The sequence below is a fragment of the Nesoenas mayeri genome (genome assembly GCF_963082525.1).
Source record: "Nesoenas mayeri genome assembly, chromosome: 1".
Lineage (NCBI taxonomy): Eukaryota > Metazoa > Chordata > Aves > Columbiformes > Columbidae > Nesoenas > Nesoenas mayeri.
In genome coordinates, this window is record NC_137541.1 from 185,333,943 (window position 1) to 185,356,236 (window position 22,294).

General features: G+C 38.7%; 1 protein-coding gene across 2 annotated transcripts; it reads left to right on the plus strand.

Annotated features, from left to right (window-relative positions):
• The first annotated feature begins 198 nt into the window (after nucleotides 1-198).
• Nucleotides 199-22,089, plus strand: VPS36 (vacuolar protein sorting 36 homolog). Of its 2 annotated transcripts, XM_080352860.1 has the most exons (14): nucleotides 199-315; nucleotides 1,497-1,565; nucleotides 5,130-5,200; nucleotides 6,512-6,626; nucleotides 8,028-8,117; nucleotides 11,739-11,825; nucleotides 14,917-14,949; nucleotides 15,049-15,126; nucleotides 15,498-15,632; nucleotides 16,096-16,161; nucleotides 16,706-16,770; nucleotides 17,198-17,282; nucleotides 19,799-19,875; nucleotides 19,952-22,089. In XM_080352860.1, the coding sequence occupies exons 1-14, from the start codon at nucleotides 220-222 to the stop codon at nucleotides 20,043-20,045; spliced, it is 1,161 nt and encodes a 386-aa protein (XP_080208986.1). In that variant the 5' UTR covers nucleotides 199-219; the 3' UTR covers nucleotides 20,046-22,089. The 2 variants fall into 2 exon arrangements, with proteins under 2 accessions (XP_080208986.1, XP_080208987.1); XM_080352861.1 differs by lacking the exon at nucleotides 11,739-11,825.
• Nucleotides 22,090-22,294: the final 205 nt, after the last annotated feature.

Sequence of the window (22,294 nt, forward strand, 5' to 3'; positions counted from 1 at the left end):
CGGCGGTGGCCGCTGGGTGGGCGGGGCGCGAAGGGCGCGAGGGGCGCGCGGCGCCCCCTGCCGCTGCGGGAAGATGGCGGCCGCTCCTCGTGCCGCCGCTAGAGGGCGCGGGGCGGGCGGGGATGGGGCCTGCTCGCCCGGCGGCGGGCGGGGAGCGGCGGCTGCGGCCTGGTCTGCCGGCGGCGGCGGCGAGGGAGGGGAAGGGGTTGCGCGCCCGCCATGGACCGGTTCTCGTGGACCAGCGGGCTGCTGGAGCTGGGGGAGACGCTGGTGGTGCAGCAGCGCGGCGTGCGGCTCTGCGACGGGGAGGAGAAGGTGACGGGAGCGGGGCCTGGCGGGGCCCGAGAGAAGGGGCACAGGGCAGGGCCCGGCGCCTCAGCTGGCAGGGCAGCGAGGAGCGTGACTGAGCGCGGTACAGGGCAGGGATGCGGGCGGGCTGGGTGGCGGCGCGACGGGGCGTGCGAGGGCGCCTGGGCTGGAGGAGCATCGGTCAGAGGTGTGGGACAGCGCTGCGGGCTCTGGCAGGAGTTAGCTCTGGAGAAGATTGGTAGGAAGGAGATCCAGGTTCTGTGGGACTGAGAAAAGCCTTGGGTGGTGTGTGCCACACGGAGAGAGGGTTGACACCCCAGAGAGCTGGTGTCACTGATGTGAAACTTGACATAAAACTTGATGTCTATGGCTTGGGCTGTCACTGCCCGTGTCAGGGGCCAAGCGCTCCCCCGCCAGCCGCACTCCTTGGCTTTGATGCCATGTACAGAGTGTGCCAGGTGGTTCGCACCTGTGTCATCCTGGAGCTGTAAAATGCTCCTTAGCTCTGGTTATGAAGGTGTCTCTTGCCCTCTGCGCTCACCTGAGCCCACTCAGTTATTGCTTTGCATCACAGCTGATGTAACTCTTCATCTCTCCTCATTTTTCCTCCCCAGAGTAGGTTCATACCCTCACAAAAAGCTGTAAAAATGTGCCTCCAGTTTTAAAAGTATGAAGCAATTTGGTAACACAGTTTGTTCCAAATACTGATGGCTGTCTGATAAAGAACTTTTCAACAATAAAATAGATAAAACCAATACTCCTGTGTGACTGGAAGATTTCAGACTGTGCACATGATCTTGTTATTAGGTTGCTTTGCTTTTTTGCATAATTTTTACTTTATTTCTTAGTGTTTCAAAGCCAATAGCCCTATTTAAAATATGATTTTTAGGAATGTTTGTATATCTTGTACAGCATATGGAGGGAGGATCCTTCAGGATTTCCTGGGGGAAAGTTTATACAGTTGAAAAAGGAAATTTGTGTATATCCATCTAATCCTTTTATCCTAATTTTCTGCATAGTTTCCTAAACTTCCTTTATTGTGTTTTCTGGAATAGAGAGTGTTCTCAAAATATTGGCTTGTTGAACCTGATTGCTATGTTGTGGTAATGTATAATGTTTCCAAGAGTAGTATTTATGCAACTCACTGGTTAAATTTGTTGTTAACCTGTTTTATTTTTCTTGTTTAGGTGAAATTTGATATGGGAGTATTACTGCTTAGCACACACAGACTAATCTGGAGGGATCAGAAGAATCATGTAAGTCCCATGTTTGTTGCTTTTATGTCACAATTGTAAATTCCATAATAAACAACAGGTAGCTTGCAATGAAAAGACTGCGCACAGAGAGGAGATTTTTCTTTACTTTGTATGTCTTTCGTTGTACAAGTATAGTCCATTTTTTGGCTCACAGTGGAAAGAAAACTATATATAGAAATGTTCTTTTACCCAATTCTGCTTTAATAAAATAATAATGCACAGATGAGGAGGGATGGGAATGAATCACATAAATTTTCCTTTCCTGTGTCACAAAAATAGAGGAGAGTCTGGTATCAGGCACTAAAAACATTGGATTTGAGACTGAAGTTGGATGTGTCAGACAAATCATAATGTGAACTCCTCTCCCATGCTCCTTGTCTGGCAAGATCATTTCTTCCTCATTATTTTCAAGTCCAAGTTTCCCTGTCTTCTGGTCCCAGCATATGTTCCCAGACCATGATTTGATTGTAGGATGTGTTTGGTGGCAGTACTTTTTTTTACGGGTCTTACCCCTGGAGCTGCCTGTTCTTGTGGTGAACCATCCCTTCAGTAAGCCAGAACATTTGTCTGTACTGCTATGGAGAATTAGCACGGAGGTGAAGTGGCAGCCACAGAACTACAATGTGATACTGCTGCTGAATGCTTTGTACCATCAACCCACAGCCTGAGATTGCTACAAACACATACAGTGCTCTCACCACTTTCAGCTGCAGTTGAAGGAAATGTCCTCCTTAGAACCAGGCTGGATTATGCTTGTTTTAAACACAGTCTTTCAGAAATCTAGCCCTGGAAGACAAAGTTTGGACAAAGCATGTGCAGATGACAACTTTTCAAAGGCCTGTGTTATTTCACTGGACTAATTTTGTTGCAAGGATACTTGAAGCACTCTCACACCCAAAAGCCATTCTCTACCACATATCACACCCTCTCTCTGCAGTATGGAGCTACTAAGAGCCTTCTAAAGGCAAGGTCACCAAGAATGTTCTTAATTTAGCAAAGCAATATGTTTTTTTCCTTAGGGTTTGTTTGCAGGAACAGCAGAACTGTTTTTAGTACAAATTTTTAAAAACTTTTTGAGAGCTGGTCCCAGGGTGGCATTACTGTTAAGTTAGGGGTTGATTGTCCAGATCATAAGCTGTTCTGTATAAATTACCTTTTTTTTCTTCACAGTCAGCATGAAAATTTAGTTATGCTAAATAGTCTGTGTAAATCACCTCTTATTGCTTCATCAGCATCTGTTCTTGACAGGTGGGCATGTACTGCAATGTACACTGCTTCTAATCTTCTTACCTGGGCTTGGAGTAACATCAAGTGTTGTGGTTTCAGCAAATCTAAAAACTGTCCCTATCCCCAGTCTCTCCTTCCCAACAAAAGTATGACATTTATTTTCTGTCCCCGATTTCTCCCTCTGCTTGTAGGCTACATGATTCGTTCTATCAAGATCATTGAATTTGGTAAATCAGCAGAGAAGAAGCTTGGAGAATAAGAAAAACAGTTTTCTTTTAACAAGTTGATTTAGCTCAAGAAAGATTCTGGCAAGCTCTAGGATTCATTAAAGAAGTGGCAGAAACATGTGGCCAAGATATGGGCAAAAGTTACCCAGTTCTGATCCGGTACAGACCAATTCTGTTGAAGTGGAGCCAGATTTTTTTTTTTTTAATTTTAAATCTATGGTACACAAATAACTTTGTTAATGTGGTAAAGGAAGCTGATTCTATCTCAAGCTGTTAGGAATGAAACGTGGAACACGATGCCCTTTTATTTTCATGGTGCATTGTTGGCTGAGCTCAGCTGTGATATATCAGCCTTAGAAACCCTAGCTAGTTTACCTAGAATAAACTTATAGAGAGCCTCTTGTTATGGCAGCAGACTTTAGTAATAAATGGGGCATTTGTTGTTAGGTTAACACAGCAAACCTTTTTACAAAAACAAGACATCTGTGTTTTGTAGCTGTTGTTGTTACATGCCATCTGCAATTGAACAGTATAGAAAACACAGTGATTTCCAAAGGAAAAAAAAGTAATTATTTTAAGTTTGTTGCATAACTGGATTTGTACAACATTTCAAATCATAAAGTCATGCATGATGTGAGCATGAGACATTAGAAAAAAAATCCAAATAAACTCACAGCATTTTTAACACATCTCTATTTTTGTATCCCTTTCTCTTGCTTTTTTCACCAGGAAGGTGTGATTCTAAGTCCTTGTGCGTACAACAAGTTCATAACTTTTCTAGCTGTGAAGTAAATGAATCAGTCATTTTGACATTGTACACAACACTCATGTCATTTTCAAAAAATGTTTTTTTTATTTTTAAACAGAAGTATCATTTTGCCTGTATTAAAAATGTCCAGAGTTATGTGTGTTTCACAAACAGTAACTGTTCTGTGTAACAGCCATAGAATCCAGAGCCACAGAGGAATCTAAATGGCTTATATTAGGAGTTTTTTAGAACAGGAAGTACAACCCACATTTTTTCCCAATGAGAGATTTACTCATTAGTTGGAGTTCCTGCATGTACACTTCTCTAATCGCCAGTTTAATAAGTAAGTAATTATTCTATGCAAAGAGGAACAGTTTTGGTAGTAGGGGTAGAGAAGGCCCTGTAACAATGTTCATTGTAACCTGGTGTTAGGTACGCCACTCATGGCCATTGGAGGGAGAGGGAATGTAACCTGTCTCCTGTATTCCATGTGATTGTCGATCACCAGGCTGTTGTGTGGAAGATGACATTCACCAAAGGCTATTCACCAAAATGAGACCAGGCCCCTAATTACATGCTTTGAATTGCTCCTTTGAGCAATTTCTGTCTCAAAATCATACAGGAAGAGTTTAGCCTGGGTATGTTAGCCTCCCACAGATGAATACACCCTTGTTTCTTGCTCTTCTTATTTTTGTCTAAAGCTTGGTCCAATAAATGTGTGGGATGCCTCAACTGCTGGATTAAGTCATAGAATCATAGAATCATTTTGGTTGGAAGAGACCATTAAGATCATTGGGTCCAACCATAACCTAATTCAAGCACTAAACCATGTCCCTAAGAGCTTCATCTACATGTCTTTTAAACACTTCCAGGGATGGTGACTCCACCACTTCCCTGGGCAGCCTGTTCCACTGCTTCACAACCCTTTCTGTGAAGAAATTTTTCCTCATATCCAGTCTAAACCTTCTCTGGCACAACTTGAGGCCATTTCCTCTTGTCTTAAAGTCCCTGTGTGTGAGAGATGCAGAAATACCCGTTTCACTCGGAGAATACTTGAGTTTTTTAAATTCTAGACTTAGATACTGAAGATTTGTTAAATTCTCAAATGTTTCTATGAGTCTAGCTTGAGGTGTCTGAAGTTGACACATTAACATTTAAGTTTGTTTTCTGATTAGCTCAAATGTAGTTTCAAGTTTGTACTAAGTTTTCTATTTATATTTCTCTTTAATAGTTTATTGCTATTGTTACCATCCTATTACATATGGAATGCCTTAGGCAGCACCTGTAGAAATCTGTAATGTTTGTGAATGAATAGCCAGGATATGGCTTTAATTTCACTTGTGTTAATGTTGATTCTTCCAGGAGTGCTGCATTGCTGTACCTCTGTCTCAGATCGTCTTTATCGAAGAGCAAGCAGCTGGGATAGGAAAAAGGTAAGGTGCTAGTCGTTGTCTTTTTCAGCTGCATAGTTTCACATGCATGTTACGTAAGGAACCAAAGATTATGTATTAATTCATGGTAGGTTCCATTTGCAATCAAGTTTTCAGATTGGCAGCCACAAGGACCTGGTTTCCTCACTTGAGATCAAATGTATAAGAGAGTCATGACAAAGCAGTGTTTGGTATGATTTGTTAAATGTCTTGCAATCACTAAAAAGTATGTGTTCTAGCTTGCCATTTGCATGTGATTAGTCATAAATGACAGCAGTGATTTTGCTGCATCTAAGTTGGAAAGCTGCTTTTAGTCTTTTGTGCCACAGAACTGTTTGGGGATAGAAACTCTGCCAGATCCTGTATTATATAACTTTTCATGACCGTATGACTGATTTTGAGCATGGAAATGCTAGCGATGGTTAGAAGGAACTCAAATATTATCATTCACTTGAATAATTAATTCAGTACGGTCTGGGTACAAAAAAATTTCATAAGAATAAGAGGAAAAAAAATATTAACTGGAGAAATGTCTGTCAACTGAAGTTGACATCTGTATGCAGCCTACAATCAGATGGGTAAGGTAAAATGCTGGGAGTATCCAGAAAAAATCAGGTAATTCGCTAATGCTGGAGGAATCAGGTAAATAAAGACCCGTGAAAAAGTATCAGCAAAATGAAATGGGAATGACAGACTTGCAGTCATGCTGTGATAGCAGTCTGTTATGTTCCTAAAATAATGCTATCTCAAGGTTTGTTTTGCTGGTAAGTGTCATTTTAGACTGTTATTTCCACCTATGTTACCTTTGAATGTTGGTTTTGGACAAGTTCACCTATATACAGTGTTTGCAAGTGACATACGAGTGGGTTAGGTTAGACATAATATTGAGACGTTTTGTTTTCTTGTGACAAAGATAATGTATTTTGGCAGTAGTTAATGCAAGTCAAAAGCCAAATCAGATGAGTACTTGACAGCTAGTTTGTATCTTAACTAAAAGATTTTTTCAGAAATTACTGTTTGAAATGTTAAAAAGTTATATGTATTTCTCAATAATTTATGATGGGTACGTTTTAAATTTTTGAGATGTTGCTGTTTTAGAGGTCATAGTAGTTTTTATATAAGATCTATTATAATGTTGAATTAAAATACTTAAACGTTGATGCACAAAAGCAAAGCATTATTTGATGTACTTTAGTTCTTATGTGAGATAAAGTTAATACAGGTTTTTATTAAATTGTTAACTTTGATTGTAGAAATAATTTTTTAGGTATTACAGAAAGCTGCCTCCTCCCTTTCCTTTCAACTTTTTCTTAGTGCCAAAATAGTAGTTCATCTTCATCCCGCTGCTTCAAACAAAGAGCCTGGTCCATTCCAAAGCAGCAAATATTCCTACATCAAACTTTCTTTCAAAGAACATGGGGAGATTGAGGTAAGTTTTCTATCATGCAAGCCCAGCACATCAGATAGCTGGACATGCCTTTCTACTCTTGCTGTGTTAGTGATAATTTTCCATAATCTTTCCATGTTTACTTTTGAGGTGGAGCTTTTTCAATACATCCTTTTTGAAGAAAAACACTGTGAGCCTTCAGGTTTTTATGCTTTGGTTAAATAATGCAAATAGAGTTCCAAAAATGTCAAGAGGCATTGTTAGGCTTTGTTCTTATTTTAGTATTTTTAATATAACCTTATACTTCTTTTTTTAATCTTTTAAGTTGAACACAGGATTTTCAAAAATGATGTCTCTGAAATCTGTTAGATGTTTGACAGAGTAAAAGACGTTTCTTTGTAGCTAACCCTCTATTGAACAAGAATCAAGCAACTTATTCCTAATCATCTCTCTGGTTTTATTGCTGAACAATTTTTGTTGCCTTAGGGCTTTGTTTCATTTTATGTTTTATAAATATTTGGTTTAAAAGAAGGCTTATCCTAAAAAATAGACAAGTTGCACTATGGAAAGAAATTTCACACTGTAAGATCCTCACTTGACAAGACTGAGAACTTTAACTTTAAAAAATGGAAAAAGCCGTACCTCTTAACTGCAGAAAATCAGATTTTCAACTTTGGTTATGTATGTCTTATAAATGCATGTGTGTGATCAGACTCACTTTCATTTCTTTGTGAGCAGTTTTCAGCCTAGGATGAGTGTGGATTTATGCCTAGTTATAATAGTATTGGTGTTTTGCCTAATCGTAATATTATTTATTTTAACATTAAAGTTTGTGTCTGTGAATCGAACCTACTGTGTTTACTGGTTATCTAGAACACAAGTTACACTCCAGATCTTTTCTTCATGATGTCAGAATGCTTTCCTGTGAACTCTGAATAACCATAAGAATGGGATAGATTTTCTTTCTGGATTTTGGTCAGTGAGATACTCTTACTGATAACTAATTAACTAATGCCACCATCTGGTATTAGCAATAAACAAATAAGTGTAATAGATAGATATGATTGTCTTTTTATTGAATTAACAGATCAACAATTGGATTGATCAACTCTCCTTCCTTTTAGAAGCATGCCTTTGAGCAAACTGTGACATTTTTAACTTTAGCATGTTTTAGAACATTTTGAATATCTGAAAAAAAAAATTGCAGTAGAAGTACTCATGCAAGTTTAACTAGTAACTGTATGGCTCCTTCTCTAATGTGTATATTTTTGAAGACGACATAAAGAATTTCCAGATAATGAATGTTGTACCGTGGATGTGGCGGCGTTACCGTGCTTTGTGTTACAGTGAATTTTGTTTCATCTACCACCAAGATGCTAAAAATACCTGGAGGTACTCTGCACAGTTTTTTAAACATCTGTTGTCGCTCTTTAATGTTTGCAGTTCTATAGACGATTATCAGAAGAAATTACACAAAGGAGATGGGAGAACATGCCTACTGGTCAGACCATTCAAGTTAACAAGGATCCACAGGTGTGTGCACAGCTCTGACATCCTTTTATATGTCACATGTCACTTCATTTAGCTCAAGTGCAGCATCTGTATGTAATCTCTTGTTCCAGGTCTTGCTGCCCCCATATACTACATCTGACATGCCTCTAGCCAACACTGGGCACATGTAGGAATTCACTTTCTTCACTGGCATAAATTGGTTTCTCCTTTGCAGTTTTCACTTGATAGAGAACACTGTGGTCTCTCTTCCTTGAGTGTGTTTAAACTTGAATAGTTGATAATGAGCTCCATTTATTTTATAGACTCAGACACACTCACATATAATTATGTGAATATCTATCTCTATATATATTAAAAAATTGCATATCATTTTTTTCAGTATGAGAGATCTAATGAAGCTGAAGGATTTTTGATCTTAATTGTTGTTGTAGTTTAACCTGGCAGGCAGCTGAACACCACATAGAGGGGTTCATTCACACACCATCCTCCCCCAGTGGGACGAGGTAGAGAATCAGAAAAAAATTAAACCTCGTGGGTTAAGATGAAGGCAGTTTAATAGGACAGAAATTGAAAGTAATAATAACAACAATGATGTTCATAATTATAATGGAATGTATAAAACTAGTTATACACAATGCAGTTGCTCACCACCTGTCAGCCAATACCCAGCCACTCCCCAAGAAGTGTTTCCTCCAGCCAGATTCCCCCAAAATGAATACTGAGCATTACACCATAAAGTATCAAATACCTCTTTGGCCAGTTTGGATCAGCTGTCCTGGCTGTCCTCTCTGAGCTCATCGCGTACCTGACACCTCATGAGAAACTGAAACTTAACAACAACTAAAACATCAGTGTGTTATCAACATTTTTCTAAAATAGAAAGCACAGCACTATGCCAGCTACTAGGAAGAAAGTAACTCTATCCCAGCTGAAACCAGGACAGTTGTGATTTCTAGTTTTTTGTTTTGTAGCTGGAAGCCAAATATATAATGTGTAACTTTTACATAACTCTTTGGAATGTAATGGTTTGGAATCTCCATCCTTGATTGGATATGAAGGGAAACACAATGACAAAGGATGAGGAAGAGGCTGAGGTACTAAATGCCTTTTTTGCCTTAGTCTTTAATAACAAGACCAGTTGTTCTCTGGGTACCCAGCTCCCTGAGCTGGAAGACAGGGATGGCGATCAGAATGAAGTCCCCATAATCCCAAAGGAAATGGTTAACAGCCCTCTACAACATTTAGACATGCAGAAGTCTATGGGGCCAGATGGAATCCACGCAGGGGTGCTGGGGGAACTGGCCTGGAAGTTGGCAAATATGACGCCCATCTACAAGAAAAGCTGGAAGGAGATCTGGGGAACTACAGACCTGTCAGTCTCAGCTTGGTACTGGGGACAATTTTGGAGCAGATCGTCTTGAGTGCCATCATGTGCCACATACAGGACAACCAAGTGATCTGGCCCAGTCAGCATGGATTTGTGAAAGACAGGTTCTGCTTGACCAACGTGATCTTCTATGACAGAGTGACCAGCTTAGTAGATGAGGGAAAGGCCGTGCGTGTTGTCTACCTAGACTTTAATAAAGCCTTTGACACTGTTTCCCACAGCATTCTCCAGGAGAAACTGGCAGCTCATAACTTGGATGGGTGTACTCTTTGCTGGGTAAAAAACTGACTGCGTGGCCAGGCCCAAAGAGTTGTGGTGAACGAAGCCAAATCCAGTTGTTGGCTGGTCATAAGTGGTGTTTCTCAGGGCTCAGTACTGGAGCCAGTTCTGTTTAATCTCTTTGTCAATGATCTGGACAAGGGGGTCAAGTGTGCCCTCAGTAAGTTTGCAGACAACACCAAATTGGGTGGGAGTGTTGATCTGCTGGAGGGTAGGATGGCCATACAGAGGGATCTGGACCAGCTGGATCGTTGTGCTGAGGCCAGTTGTATGAGGTTTAACAAGGCCAAGAGCTGGGTCCTGCACTTGGGTCATAACAACCCCAGGCAGCGCTACAGGCTCAGGGAAGAGTGGCTGGAAAAACTGCCTGGCAGAGAGGGATCTGGGGATGTTGATTGACAGCTGGCTGAATATGAGCCAGCAGTGTGCCCAGGTGACCAAGAAAACCAACAGCATCCTGGCTTGTACCAGGAATAGTGTGGCCAGCAGGACTAGAGGAGTCCCCCGTACTCAGCACTGGTGAGGCTCCACCTCCAATACTGTGTTCAGTTTTGGGCCCCTCACTACAAGAAAGACATTGAGGTGCTGGAGGGAGTTCAGAGAAGGGCAATGAAGCTGGTGAGAGGCCTGGAGCATGAGTGTGATGAGAAGAGGCTGAGGGAACTGGGGCTGTTTAGCCTGGAGAAAAGGAGGCTGAGGGGAGACCTGATCACTGTCTGCAGCTACCTGAAAAGAGCTTGGAGGGTGTTGGTCTCTTCTCCCAAGTAGCAAGTGATAGGACAAGAGGAAATGGCCTCAAGTTGCACCAGAGGAGGTTTAGATCGGATATTAGGAAAAACTCTGCCACAGAAAGGGTTGTCAGGCATTGGAACAGGCTGCCCAGGGAAGCAGTGGAGTCACCATCCCTGGAGGCATCTAAAAGACATGTAGATGTGGCACTTAGGGACACGGTTTAGTGGTGGGCTTGACCGTGTTAGGTTTATAATTGGACTTGATGATCTTAAAGGTCTTTTCCAACCAAAATGATTGTTTGATTTAAATGTATGGTCTAAGTGGACAGTTGTTATGGACCATCTCTTGTCATATGTTAGATTGCCTTCTTTATCTGTCTGCATACAGAGATTATATGAGATTATAAACCCTGATGAACATGTGGGTATTGTTTCTGTGTATGAATATGTTTAATATGCGAATATATTGAATGTACAGTACTATGAATGAAATAGGATGATTTAAACATTGTTCAATGTCAAATCATTGATGTTGTCCTTTTTAAATGTAGTACCTATAAGTATAGTTGTATTTGGTGGACTAATAAGGAAGCCTGCACCCTCCATCAAGAATCACTTAATGAAAATGCCTTTTTTCCTGTTCGTATTCCTAAATCATAGCAAATCATTAAATCCCTGACTGCAAAACTTTGCACTGGTGTTGAGGGCTGGTACCACTCCCACTTAGGTACCAGCCCTTCTAAAACACATTCAGCATCAAACAAAGGATTCACCATTACCTCTATACTGGTGCCTCTCAGCAAGGTAAATCAGACTGTGCTTAGCACTGTGTTTCTGTGGCTGCGTTTCTTCAGGCTAGAGGATTTCTTGAGGTAATCATATTTGGACACATGCGTTTCCACAGCACTGTACAGATGTTCACAGGGACTTGGGAGGCTTTAATTGAGATGAGCTGGAATGCTCAGTCCTGATCAGGCTATTAAGCATCTTCATATTAATAGCTTCAATAATATAATCTTACTATCCATCTACTACAGAAAATTTGTGTATGTTTTACACTTAGTGTTTATTTTTTGACACTGGTTCAAAAAATGCTTTCAATAAATATATGAAATATTGTATGCATTATATCAGTTCTTGAGGGGAATGTTTCCTGTCTTCTAATGTAAGTTTTTTTTCACAGAGAGGCGGATGAGAAAACTTAGTATTTCCTATTTTGATTCTTTTCATTATTTTCTTTTACAGGCAGGAAGAATAAGGGCTGTAGGAATTGTAGGGATCGAAAGGAAATTAGAGGAAAAAAGAAAAGAGACTGACAAAAACATTTCTGAGGTAAATACTACTGAAGTTTCAAGGTCAGTCACCTTTCTGAGCCATTTGCATTCATTCACACTTTTTTAGGTGCAGCTGAGACTATTTATTGTTTTTGTTGAGAAGTCTGAATTGAGTGTATTATTTACAGTTATGTACTTCAACTGGCTTTTCAATATATGTAAAGGTACTTCATTTGAACAGTTCCTTTCAAGAAGACACTTATTTGAAACTATTGGTGTGTATTTATAAAATTTATTTTGGTAGAATTAGAAGTCTGAGTTCAGTGACTTTTCATCAGGAGAAGCAGAACACAAAGGCACCTGCAGAAAGTTTGCGTTTTTTCCTGCCTTGTTTTTTTTTCAGCTAATTTTGTTTTCAATTGAAAATTTAACATACATATAATAAAAAGAATACACTGATCCAAGTTTCTGCGCATAACTGTGGTGAAGTTAGGCATTCACCTTATAAATATTCAGTTTTTAAATGTTAGATTTAGGCTTATAATGATAGTAAAATGTTCTACAGTCCAGGCATTGGCAAGATGTTACAAGTATCTTTGCAAAGTACCTGGGCTAGATGGAGACCATACTTTTCACCAGAAACAGCACAGTAGTTGAATTCCATATCTCAATACTGATGGACAACAGAGACAATTAATTTCTTTGTATATACCTGGGAGCATTATCCTCAATAATTGTCTGGTTCTGTCTTGGTAGCAGAGATTAATTTGTAAGTATTCATAAACTACATGCAACAGACTTGTTCTTGTGGAAAAACTTTGTGATTCAGTGTGCCACAAGAAAAAAGACATTCACTGCTCTGATACATAAGAAAATTCTAGTGCCTATGCAGGCTTCATGCTGTTTCAGATGCTGGTAGCATTAAACTTTTTATGAGGAACATAATGAATGAAGTTCTGTGTGTAGTTCAAAAGGTATTGTGGTTACATGCACGTGTATATGGTTCAAAAGGTATTGTCTGGCTATTTTTTCCTTTAGTAGCTTTGTCAGAGGGTAAAATGAATCCATTTGTATGTGTTGTATGAACAGAGGAAAACCATGACTTGTAAAATCCTGCCTTCCTCCAGCTTTAAATGTTATAAATGACTTAATTTAAAAAATGGTGCCCTGGCTTCCAGGAAAAGACTTCCTGCATCTGCTGTTCGCTGCTGATAAGAATCCAGTTCTTTAGCCTTTTGTTTATCTGAGGAAGTTCCTGTTAGGTGTGTGCACATTCCCCTTTGTTTCCAGGCCTGCCCTTGGTGAGTCAAGCAGAGGAGGAGCTGGACACAGCATGCTGTTTATTTAGCTAAATCAAGGATTCTTTTGATGAATGATGTTTTCATGCAGGTTATAGAGATTAGAAATAAGCTGGGAAAAGCCTTGTTAGAAAACTTTTTGTTGATTATCATATACAAGTACAGTAGAAGGGCTTTGATTTACACTAGAGATTGGGAAAGATATTGTAAATTATCAAATTTGGCAGATCAAGAAGTAAGAAGAAATTTTCCAAACAGAATTCCAAAGTGTTTCGATAGTGGTATATTATTGTTATACACTGGTATATTTTCTTTTCTCCCCCTGGGCCCAGTTTTGTCCCACTTAATTTTGGGTACCTAATTTATGTACCAAGTGTTGAGAGGCTGGGCTTCTCCAGTCAGTGGCACTGGTACTGGCGCTGTCAGGAGGGATTCAGATGAAAAGCAAACCCTGTCCCTTCCTGGAGGCATCTCTTTCTCCTCTTTACATGTTACATCTTAGAACAATAAGCTGCTAAGTCAGGCACCTAAGTGTAGATGGGAACAATTGGGCCTTCATGTGTAAGTTCTGCTAAAGTGTGTCTTTCTAGTGAGCAGTTGTTCAAAAAAAGTCGTTGGAAAAGGTTGACCACCTGTCATGTATTGGAGACAAGCAGTTGTGAGGTGTCGCTGAGGATGAGAGAAATGAGAGTTGGTTTTTAATATAGTTGCTAACACTTTTTTAATGAATTTTATTATGCTAGTTGGTTATCATTACTAAAACTTTTGGATTTCAGTATACCTTCAGCCTTTTTTAAAGTATGCTTTATATAAGCCTAAAAATACCCTTCTTGGGTTGTTGTAGAATTCTTGTATTTGAGCCCATAGCAGTTTACTAAGCTGAATAGACTTCATATAATTGTGGTCCTATGATGGATGTCCAGTTTATTGTGTATTTTTGTGGAAACAAAGTAAAAGATTTCTTAAGACTAGAAAAAAATCGATGTGTGCAAATAATTTTTTCCCTTGTTCCAGCAGGTATTTTGGGTTTTAGGTCCAACAACTAGAGTTTTCAGAGGATGCTTTTTATCTAGTTTTTATCTTAATTTATTTAAATCTGATCATTTGTCATGTGGACCTTATTTCATTAATTTTTCAAACTGTTCCTTTGCTTATTACGGTAGCACCACTGTTCCTATGTATGTGATACTTAAATGATGTTGCCATGCATTTTCAGAGGTTTAGCCTCTTCAGTGAAGCAAGCATGAAAGCATTCCTTGCTCATTTTAAATGATTCTTTGTTACTAACATCTACTGATAGAAGTAAAATAGTCTTGTCAGGAGGAGAACTTTAGTACTCCTAAAGTACTCCTAAGTACAGTACTCCTAAAGTACTGTAGCTTTACAGCTGGCTTGCTGCAGGTCAGGAACAGTAAATCTCCTTGAGTGAGGGTTAACTCTGGGGAGAAAACCTCCCATCACCATCAAGAAATGTTCCCTCAGCTCCTAGGAAAGCACAGTAAGCTTGGATAGTTTAACCTCTTCTGGGCTTCAGTGTCTTGTTTTTCATTCCCGGTATATGGACTTCATAAATCATATTGAACTAATGTTCACATCCTAGAAAATTGTGTGATTGTTTGATTCTTCATTCTTTGTTGTTTATGGATTCTATAATTTTGATTTTAAGACCAGATATAGAACAGCTATTTCAACTAATTATATATAATGTCTCAGATTATAACAGACTAATCTAAAGGGACAGCAGCTCTTGTGAATAGTTTGGGTAGGTGGACCAAGGCAGCTCACTGTATCCATGAAGGTGAATGCTGTAATTATACTGATCTGCAATGTCTGCTTTTCCTTTCATTTCAGGCTTTTGAGGACCTTAGCAAACTAATGGAGAAGGTATGGCATGTGTCACTTACTCAGGTAGACTTAGGCTTGTTTTAAGCATGTTTCTCTGTTGAGCTGAAAGTTGACTCATCTATGGGTCTTTCTTGATAGGCTAAGGAAATGGTGGAGTTATCCAAGTCAATAGCTAACAAGATTAAAGAAAAACAAGGTGATATCACTGAGGATGAGGTAAGTGAATTTTGTTTTTAAAGTCAACAGAAATGTTCTATGCACAGCAAAAAGCTATATGTTTAATGCACGTAATGTTAATAAAGAACACTTCATGGTTAGGTTTTTTGAGCTTTAATTTTACATAAAGTAAAAGTGACATACTTGTTTGGTATTACCTTTCTTGTGACCCTTTCTTAAAAGCAAAGACTTTACTGCCTTTGTGTAAATTTTTGTATTTTTGACCTCTGCTGGTCTTTTTTGACACTAATTGACTTTATTGGTAGTAAACTGAATGGATTTATTCACCAAAACTGTATTATAGTAATAAAACCAAAGACTTTTAAAGAATCATTCACTAGCTGATGCACCTTTAAATGTTTTTTGTTTAGACTATTAGGTTCAAGTCTTATCTACTGAGTATGGGTATAGCTAATCCAGTTACTAGGGAAACACATGGTTCTGGTACCCATTACCACATGCAACTGGCAAAGCAACTAGCTGGAATGCTGCAGACACCACTAGAGGTAAAGTACCTAATTTTGCATGAGCATTTTCTATGTGTTGCTGAATTTCGATGTAAATGTGTTTTGGCTGTAGCACTGCGCCTCTAAAGTCTCAGATTTAGCAGCACAGCCTCATATTCAACATCTGTTGAAGGAATATATGTCCTGGAAAGCAAAAATGGTAAATTGATTGATAGATTTAATGTAATGAAATTCCTTGTTCCTATGATTTATTCTCTACTTCAAAATCAAAGTAATTCACAGTCTTTGGATGTAGTATCACTGTTTGGCATTTTAAAAATATTATATAAACATATAATGTAAGAACTTACCTCTTGTGTTAGAAATACATGGTATTTCCTGGGTCATTGTTTTCATTAAAGCTCATCATTTAGCTCTTCTGTTGAATCAGTCAAATGCAAGTTGAGATACTGTGTTTACTAGATTAATGCTATTTCTCTTACCAGTCTTGTGCTTAACACAGGAGCGAGGAGGGATCATGTCACTTACAGAAGTGTACTGTCTGGTAAATCGCGCACGAGGATTAGAGGTGAGAAATTTGTTTTATTAAATATTTGATAAAGTGTACTTCAGTGATAAATTAATTAAAGAAAAAGGGTAAGTGTGTTCCCTACCAATTGCTGACTTTGTCTAACAGCACGAAGTGATCAGCTCTTTATTAAAATTAGGGATTTTTACCTTTTTCCTTTCTTCTTCCATGTAATGTTCATGTATCCTCTATAAGTTGTCATAATGTATGCTGCTTTTTATAATGCCTTATAAAAGGGAAAATCCATCCTCATCTGGAAAGAAAACTGAACAGAGAATACTAAAGAATGGTGAATATTTTTCTTTTACGAAATACATCCATTCTTTCTGTAAAGAGGGCAAGAAAGATTATTATAGAACATGTAGTAAGCAAACAGAAAGAAGCACAGAAGCCAAGAAAATAGACTGGACAATAGAAAGGAATAAAATCAACAATACTGTGTAGCCTGGTGTATTTTATAGCTGCAGTTATTAAAACTGTTTTGGTGTTATGCTGTACACTAAAAATGCAACTTGTCAATAAATATGTTTTACTATTTTAATAGTTGCTGTCACCAGAAGATTTAGTAAATGCTTGTAAGATGCTGGAGTCACTGAAATTACCACTAAGGTAAGATGTATTTATAACAAGTCAGACCATGGTGCTTGGATGGCTTAATATTTTACCTGCGGTAGATTTGGGTTTTTTACACCAGTTATCCTGTGCTTAAAGATGCTGCTGTATGCACCAACATCCACTCTACAGTAAAATATGGATTTTTAACTGTGGTTCGCTTTGCCAAAAAGACAATATTATTTTCACTTCCAACACAGTTTTTTCATACAGGGAAAAGTGTTTAACTAAGCCGATACATGTGCCTTGCTCTTGTCAGTCTCTTCAGATGTTGAAGATGCTTTTTATGTTGTGTTCATTTTACAGAGCTTTTTTTTTTTTTTTCCTTTTGTAACGTGGTTATAGGTGTGGATGCATTAGAAGTGTGACCATAGGTGATGTGCTCAGGGGTTTTACTTATATAGACTTTTTCTTTTGATTTTAGGCTTCGGATATTTGACAGTGGTGTGATGGTGATTGAACTCCAGTCTCATAACGAAGAGGAAATGGTAGCTTCTGCTTTAGAGACAGTAAGTATACTTTGTTTCCTTCAGTGTTCTTGACTGCTCTGGGGAAATTTAAACACACTAGGTATAAAAACTCGAGGTACAGGATTTCCTTTTGAGGTTTTGAAATACAAAATATTCCCCTTCCTAGTCTTCTGAGAGTAATACTTAAATAGCACTTTTCATCTTCGGAGTTCTGTGCAGGCAATAATCTTAGGCATTGCTTTCTCGTTAAAGAATAAATCGCTTTTCCATCTCTTTTCAAAATTCGTTAACCTTCAACCTCCCTCCAAATCTTTTGCACTGTAGGGTGAAATTCATGATGTATTAAGCACTTAACAGAAGTGGACTTCAGACACTGTACACAATGTGCTTGAAAGCAGTGAAAGTAGCTCTTAAATGTTGATATAGGCAATTGTTTGTTTTAGGTTTATTTCAAAACACAGCCCATTGTATGTGTAACACCTTGTACTGAATTTGCTTCTGTCAAGAGCACTGAGTTGGAGAGTAGTGTGTGTAGAATTAAGCTAGCTGCTTCAGCAACAAAATAGTATAAATAACCATTAAGGAAGTTTCCTTTTGTTCCCTAACAATTGCTCATTGTGGTAAACCTTTGTGGGTTTGCTGCCTCTGGACTCTTTGAAGTTCTGCTGTCCCACTATTTGATGCATTTTCCTTGTGTCTTTTCCAATGGGATGTAATTTTTTGTTTTTCCTAAAGTTGAGCAAAGGTTGATTCAGTGTATCCAAAGTTAAACATCAAAGAGGACTTTGACTTGGGCAGTTAAGAAAAAGTAGAGCTGTCACAGACACCTTCGCACTTGATCCATGAGGTAGAGGCTTCAGTGCATTTCACGTGATTGTTACCATATAGCTTTCTCATCAAAAAGATTTTTAGATAAGATAAATGTATATAGCTATCTAAAAGATTCCATCCTAAATTATCAAAACTAAAACGCTTACATCTTTCAATATATGTTAATCATTTAACTTTATTTTCTTATATTTACAGAAAAATACCTAGTTTGCTTTTAGATGTTTTTCTGATTATTTTTGGTTTTTAATTAATTTGTTGCCTTCAGTAAGAGAGCTTATCTCTTTGAAAGGAAAAACCTTTTTTTTTATAACAAATGAGGTCGATTGTAAAAAGCAACAGATGGTGGATTTATTACCGAAGTGCCTTTTCACTTTTATTTTCATAATATGAGACTTTGACTCCATAGAAAAACATAAGGGAGAGGCTTTGAATGAGGAAGGCAAGCCTGCAAGGGAAAGGGAAGATGAGATCAGGCTTGTGGCCAAAAGCAACCTGCACTTAATGTATAATGTACAGTAACGTGAAACTTCTGAGAAGAAGTGAAAGGAAGTCACAGGGATTCAGACAGGAGAGAGATGTGGTTTTGAATGGCTGGTGAAGACAGGAAATGACATGGAAGTCAAAGGAACCCAAAGTCACCCTTGAATGAGGGTAGTACTTTGGAAAGGAAAGATAATTAATCACCCATATGCATATTAGATTGTATAGCTGAGTTCCATTACTCAGATTTGATCTCTTAGCTTCGTAAAATCTCAAGTTAGGACTAATGTAATCTGAGTTTCTGTAGAAAGACTACTGCTGAGAAAGCTGCAGAATAGACCCTTCCCCACCCAGTTAGGTAGGAAGCAGGAAATGGCAACTCCATCTGGGTTTACAAGTTTACTTGAATCTGAAGCAGTGGAGAAATGGAAGAATTATTAATTTACAGGGTAGTAAAACATGTTTACGTGGGAAATTCCATGCAATAATAATCCTGCAATTCACATCTAATATTTTAAGCATCCAGGCATCCAACCTGTTTGAGGTTTCGTTTTAGCATGTATTGACTAGCATGGTGGAAACAATGAGACCAAAGCTTTGAGTCCCAAGACTGAACCAATCTTTTGTGTCATCTGAATGTGATGGAGGCTTTTACTGATCCCTTTAAGTATGCCATAACATAGGGTGTAGCACTAAGGTTTGGGGATATTTCTATAGGCACTGGAGATACTTTAAATCCCATTAAGCTCAAATTTTCCACTTCCATCTGAAATGACTTAAATTTCTAAATCGGTGGCCTGCCCTGAATGAGTCTTTCATTTCCTCACTTAGGCTTCAGTGTTTGCAGAATCACTTACTGTATTTGGGCTGTGTAAATACTGATTGTGACAGTATACTGCTGTCTGAGCTATTCTAATTTTTTGCTCATTTTGCCCCAAGGTATCCTCGAAAAAAATCCAAAGGAAAGGGTACTATGTGACTTTTTTTTTTTTTTTTTTTTTTAAGATTTCACTATTTTCTACATTCCGTTTTCATACTTGGCAATTTTTCCAGAGGAGGTATTTTTAAGAGGAAATACTCATAATTATTTGTACTTTATTTAAATGTAAACAAGCTAGTTGTCTTCCCAAGAGATTTGCTACCAGTTTATCACTTCACAAGGTTAGACCTCATTCAGTAGCAGAGAGAACTTGTTTTTTTTCTTTAATGCCATAGTTTATTTGCGTGTTTGTTTTTTTTAACAGGTATCTGAAAAAGGTTCTCTCACAGCTGATGAGTTCGCTAAGCTGGTGGGGATGTCTGTTCTCTTAGCCAAAGAAAGGTAAGTAATAATTGCTGTGTTTAATACCTTCGTTCTCATGTTGTCTCCAGTTAATACATTCTTTTGCTTTTTCTAGGCTGCTTCTTGCTGAAAAGATGGGCCATCTTTGCAGAGATGATTCAGTGGAAGGCTTGAGATTCTACCCAAATCTGTTTCTGACACAGAGCTAATGTAGTATGTGTACAATTTGTTACGTAACAGTTGAACAAGAGAGCAGAGTGCAGAACCCTTCCAACAACGGACTTCAAAGGTTTTATTTTGTTAGTCACCTGCAACAGTGATGAACATTGCAATGCTTTACACTTCTCAGGTATTTCAAGTGCTGAATCCTCTTAACGTGGAACTGAAAGGAAATAGGAATCACCGAGTCAGAAGCATGTTAATTGTCTCAAGTCAGCTAGCTCGTGTTTCAAGTTTTATTTGTCGTACTCTGTAGTTTCTCATTCAAGATAAGTCAGGTGAAGATTCCACACAAGTGAAAGTGGAGAGAATATCCCAGTAACACGCCCTGAGGGTCGGCACCCAGAAGACAAGTTACTTCATCTTACAATTTCAGTTTGTTTATGTCTAGAGCAACAAAGTAGACAGCTGCCTCCGTAGCGATAAGAAAAGTGATTTTGGTGTGTACTGAGGTATAAGGAACAAGCCAGTGCAGAATAACTCCATCTCCCTGAAGTGATGAACAGTTTTCTGAGAGAGAATCTTGGGGTTCTTGTAATTTGAGACAGAAAGAACCTGCTGCAGGAGAGATTAACATACATCAATCTAGAAAACTCAGTGTTTATTTTGTTATGTCTTCTATCTCAGAATGAAGCATTGTTAGCACAGATGTCCTCCCTTCTCTTTTCCTTGCCATCTTCCTTCCTGCCTCATTATGTTGCACTTTGGGTGCCCTTTCTCTGTCTTCTCTATGTCACAAAGTGGAGCAGCCTCCTGTCACTCTACCAGGCTCTGTGCTTTAATGCACTTGGTTTTCATCTGCTAGTTCTAATGGAATATCATTTGTTTGTTTCATCAGCCTGTTATCTGTTTTGGAGAGACAGTTCAATCACTTATATCTTGTATGCAAAATTTAATATGCTTTCTATATTGAAGAGAGGAAGAAGACTATCACCCTGTGTTTAATATTCACGAGGTATCATATCATTTGCTTTTCCTCACCGTGTTCACACTGAATGCAACTGATAGTCTCAGCTTTCATAACTCCAGTGGAGTTGTTAAATTACTTGAAGATCTGTTGCTGTGGTAATAATGGTAAGTGGATGTTTACGATCCACGTCACTTAAATTTTTGGCATTTTGAAATGACCAGTTTTAATAAATAATAAAACTAATTCAAGGTATGGGCAACAACTACATATATGTAACTGCATTGTGGTTGTAATGGCCAAATTAACATTACAAATAAGGAGAAAAAGGCTTTTAGGAGCCTGAAAATATTTTCAGAACTATTTCAGTGCTACCATAGCTTGGACAAGCGTAAAGAGCCTGCCAATAATGGGTTCAGTGCAGAGATCCCTATAGTGGTGATGCTTTTGGTTTGGAGGATGCTCATTTAGATTCAGGAAGTTGTGTCCACTTATCCTTGTCAGGAGCAGGCTTTTATGCGGTGCTTTCTTTAAGGCACTTTTCCTCTGTTTCCTGAAGGTGCTAAAACTAATGTATTTGACACAGCTGAAGGAACCAGTTCTGACATCTAGTATCGTCTCTTTGGGAGCCTTAGGGCTTGCTGCTTTTCTTCATCCTCCTACAACCCACAGAAGGGATTTACACAAGGTACACCAAGCATCGCGCATCTAAAGAGGGACTGAAAAGTGAGAAATTCAGGAGGAAAAAGCTGTCTTGTGACAACTGTTTCTTTTGCCTCATACCCAAACCTGTCAGACCAGAGGTTTACAGGCCTGAACGTCTCCCCACAAGGGGGCATGTCTTCTGCAGAAGGAACAGAACGAGAAAGGAAATGCCAAATGTAAACTCCCAGCCTCCGTTGCCCCAACCCATAGCATTTATTTAATTATCTTAATTAAGCAATAACAGTACAACCTATTTAGAATGATGGTACCTTCTCAAGCTTTTCTTTCCCAAGATTTTTCCTTGTTGTGGGGGTTTTTTGTTGTTTTGTTTGTTTGTTTGTTTGTTTGTTTTTCAGGGGAGAACTGTCTAGGTGAAATTGTATAGTTGGCTTAGAATGTAAACACACACATGAGAAAATGACTACTAGGAAGTAATAAAAAGATTTTCTTAAATAGACTGTTCTGATGGGTTTTTTTCCATGCTAAATGTTTTGGGCAGCTTTAAAATCTTTAGACATCAAAATATTGGGGTTCCACGGGGCAGGTTTTTAAAGTACATCAGATTTTTGCTGTCTTGTTGTGTACCCAAGAGGGTACAAGTTGGTTTTGATTTTAAATTGAAAATCA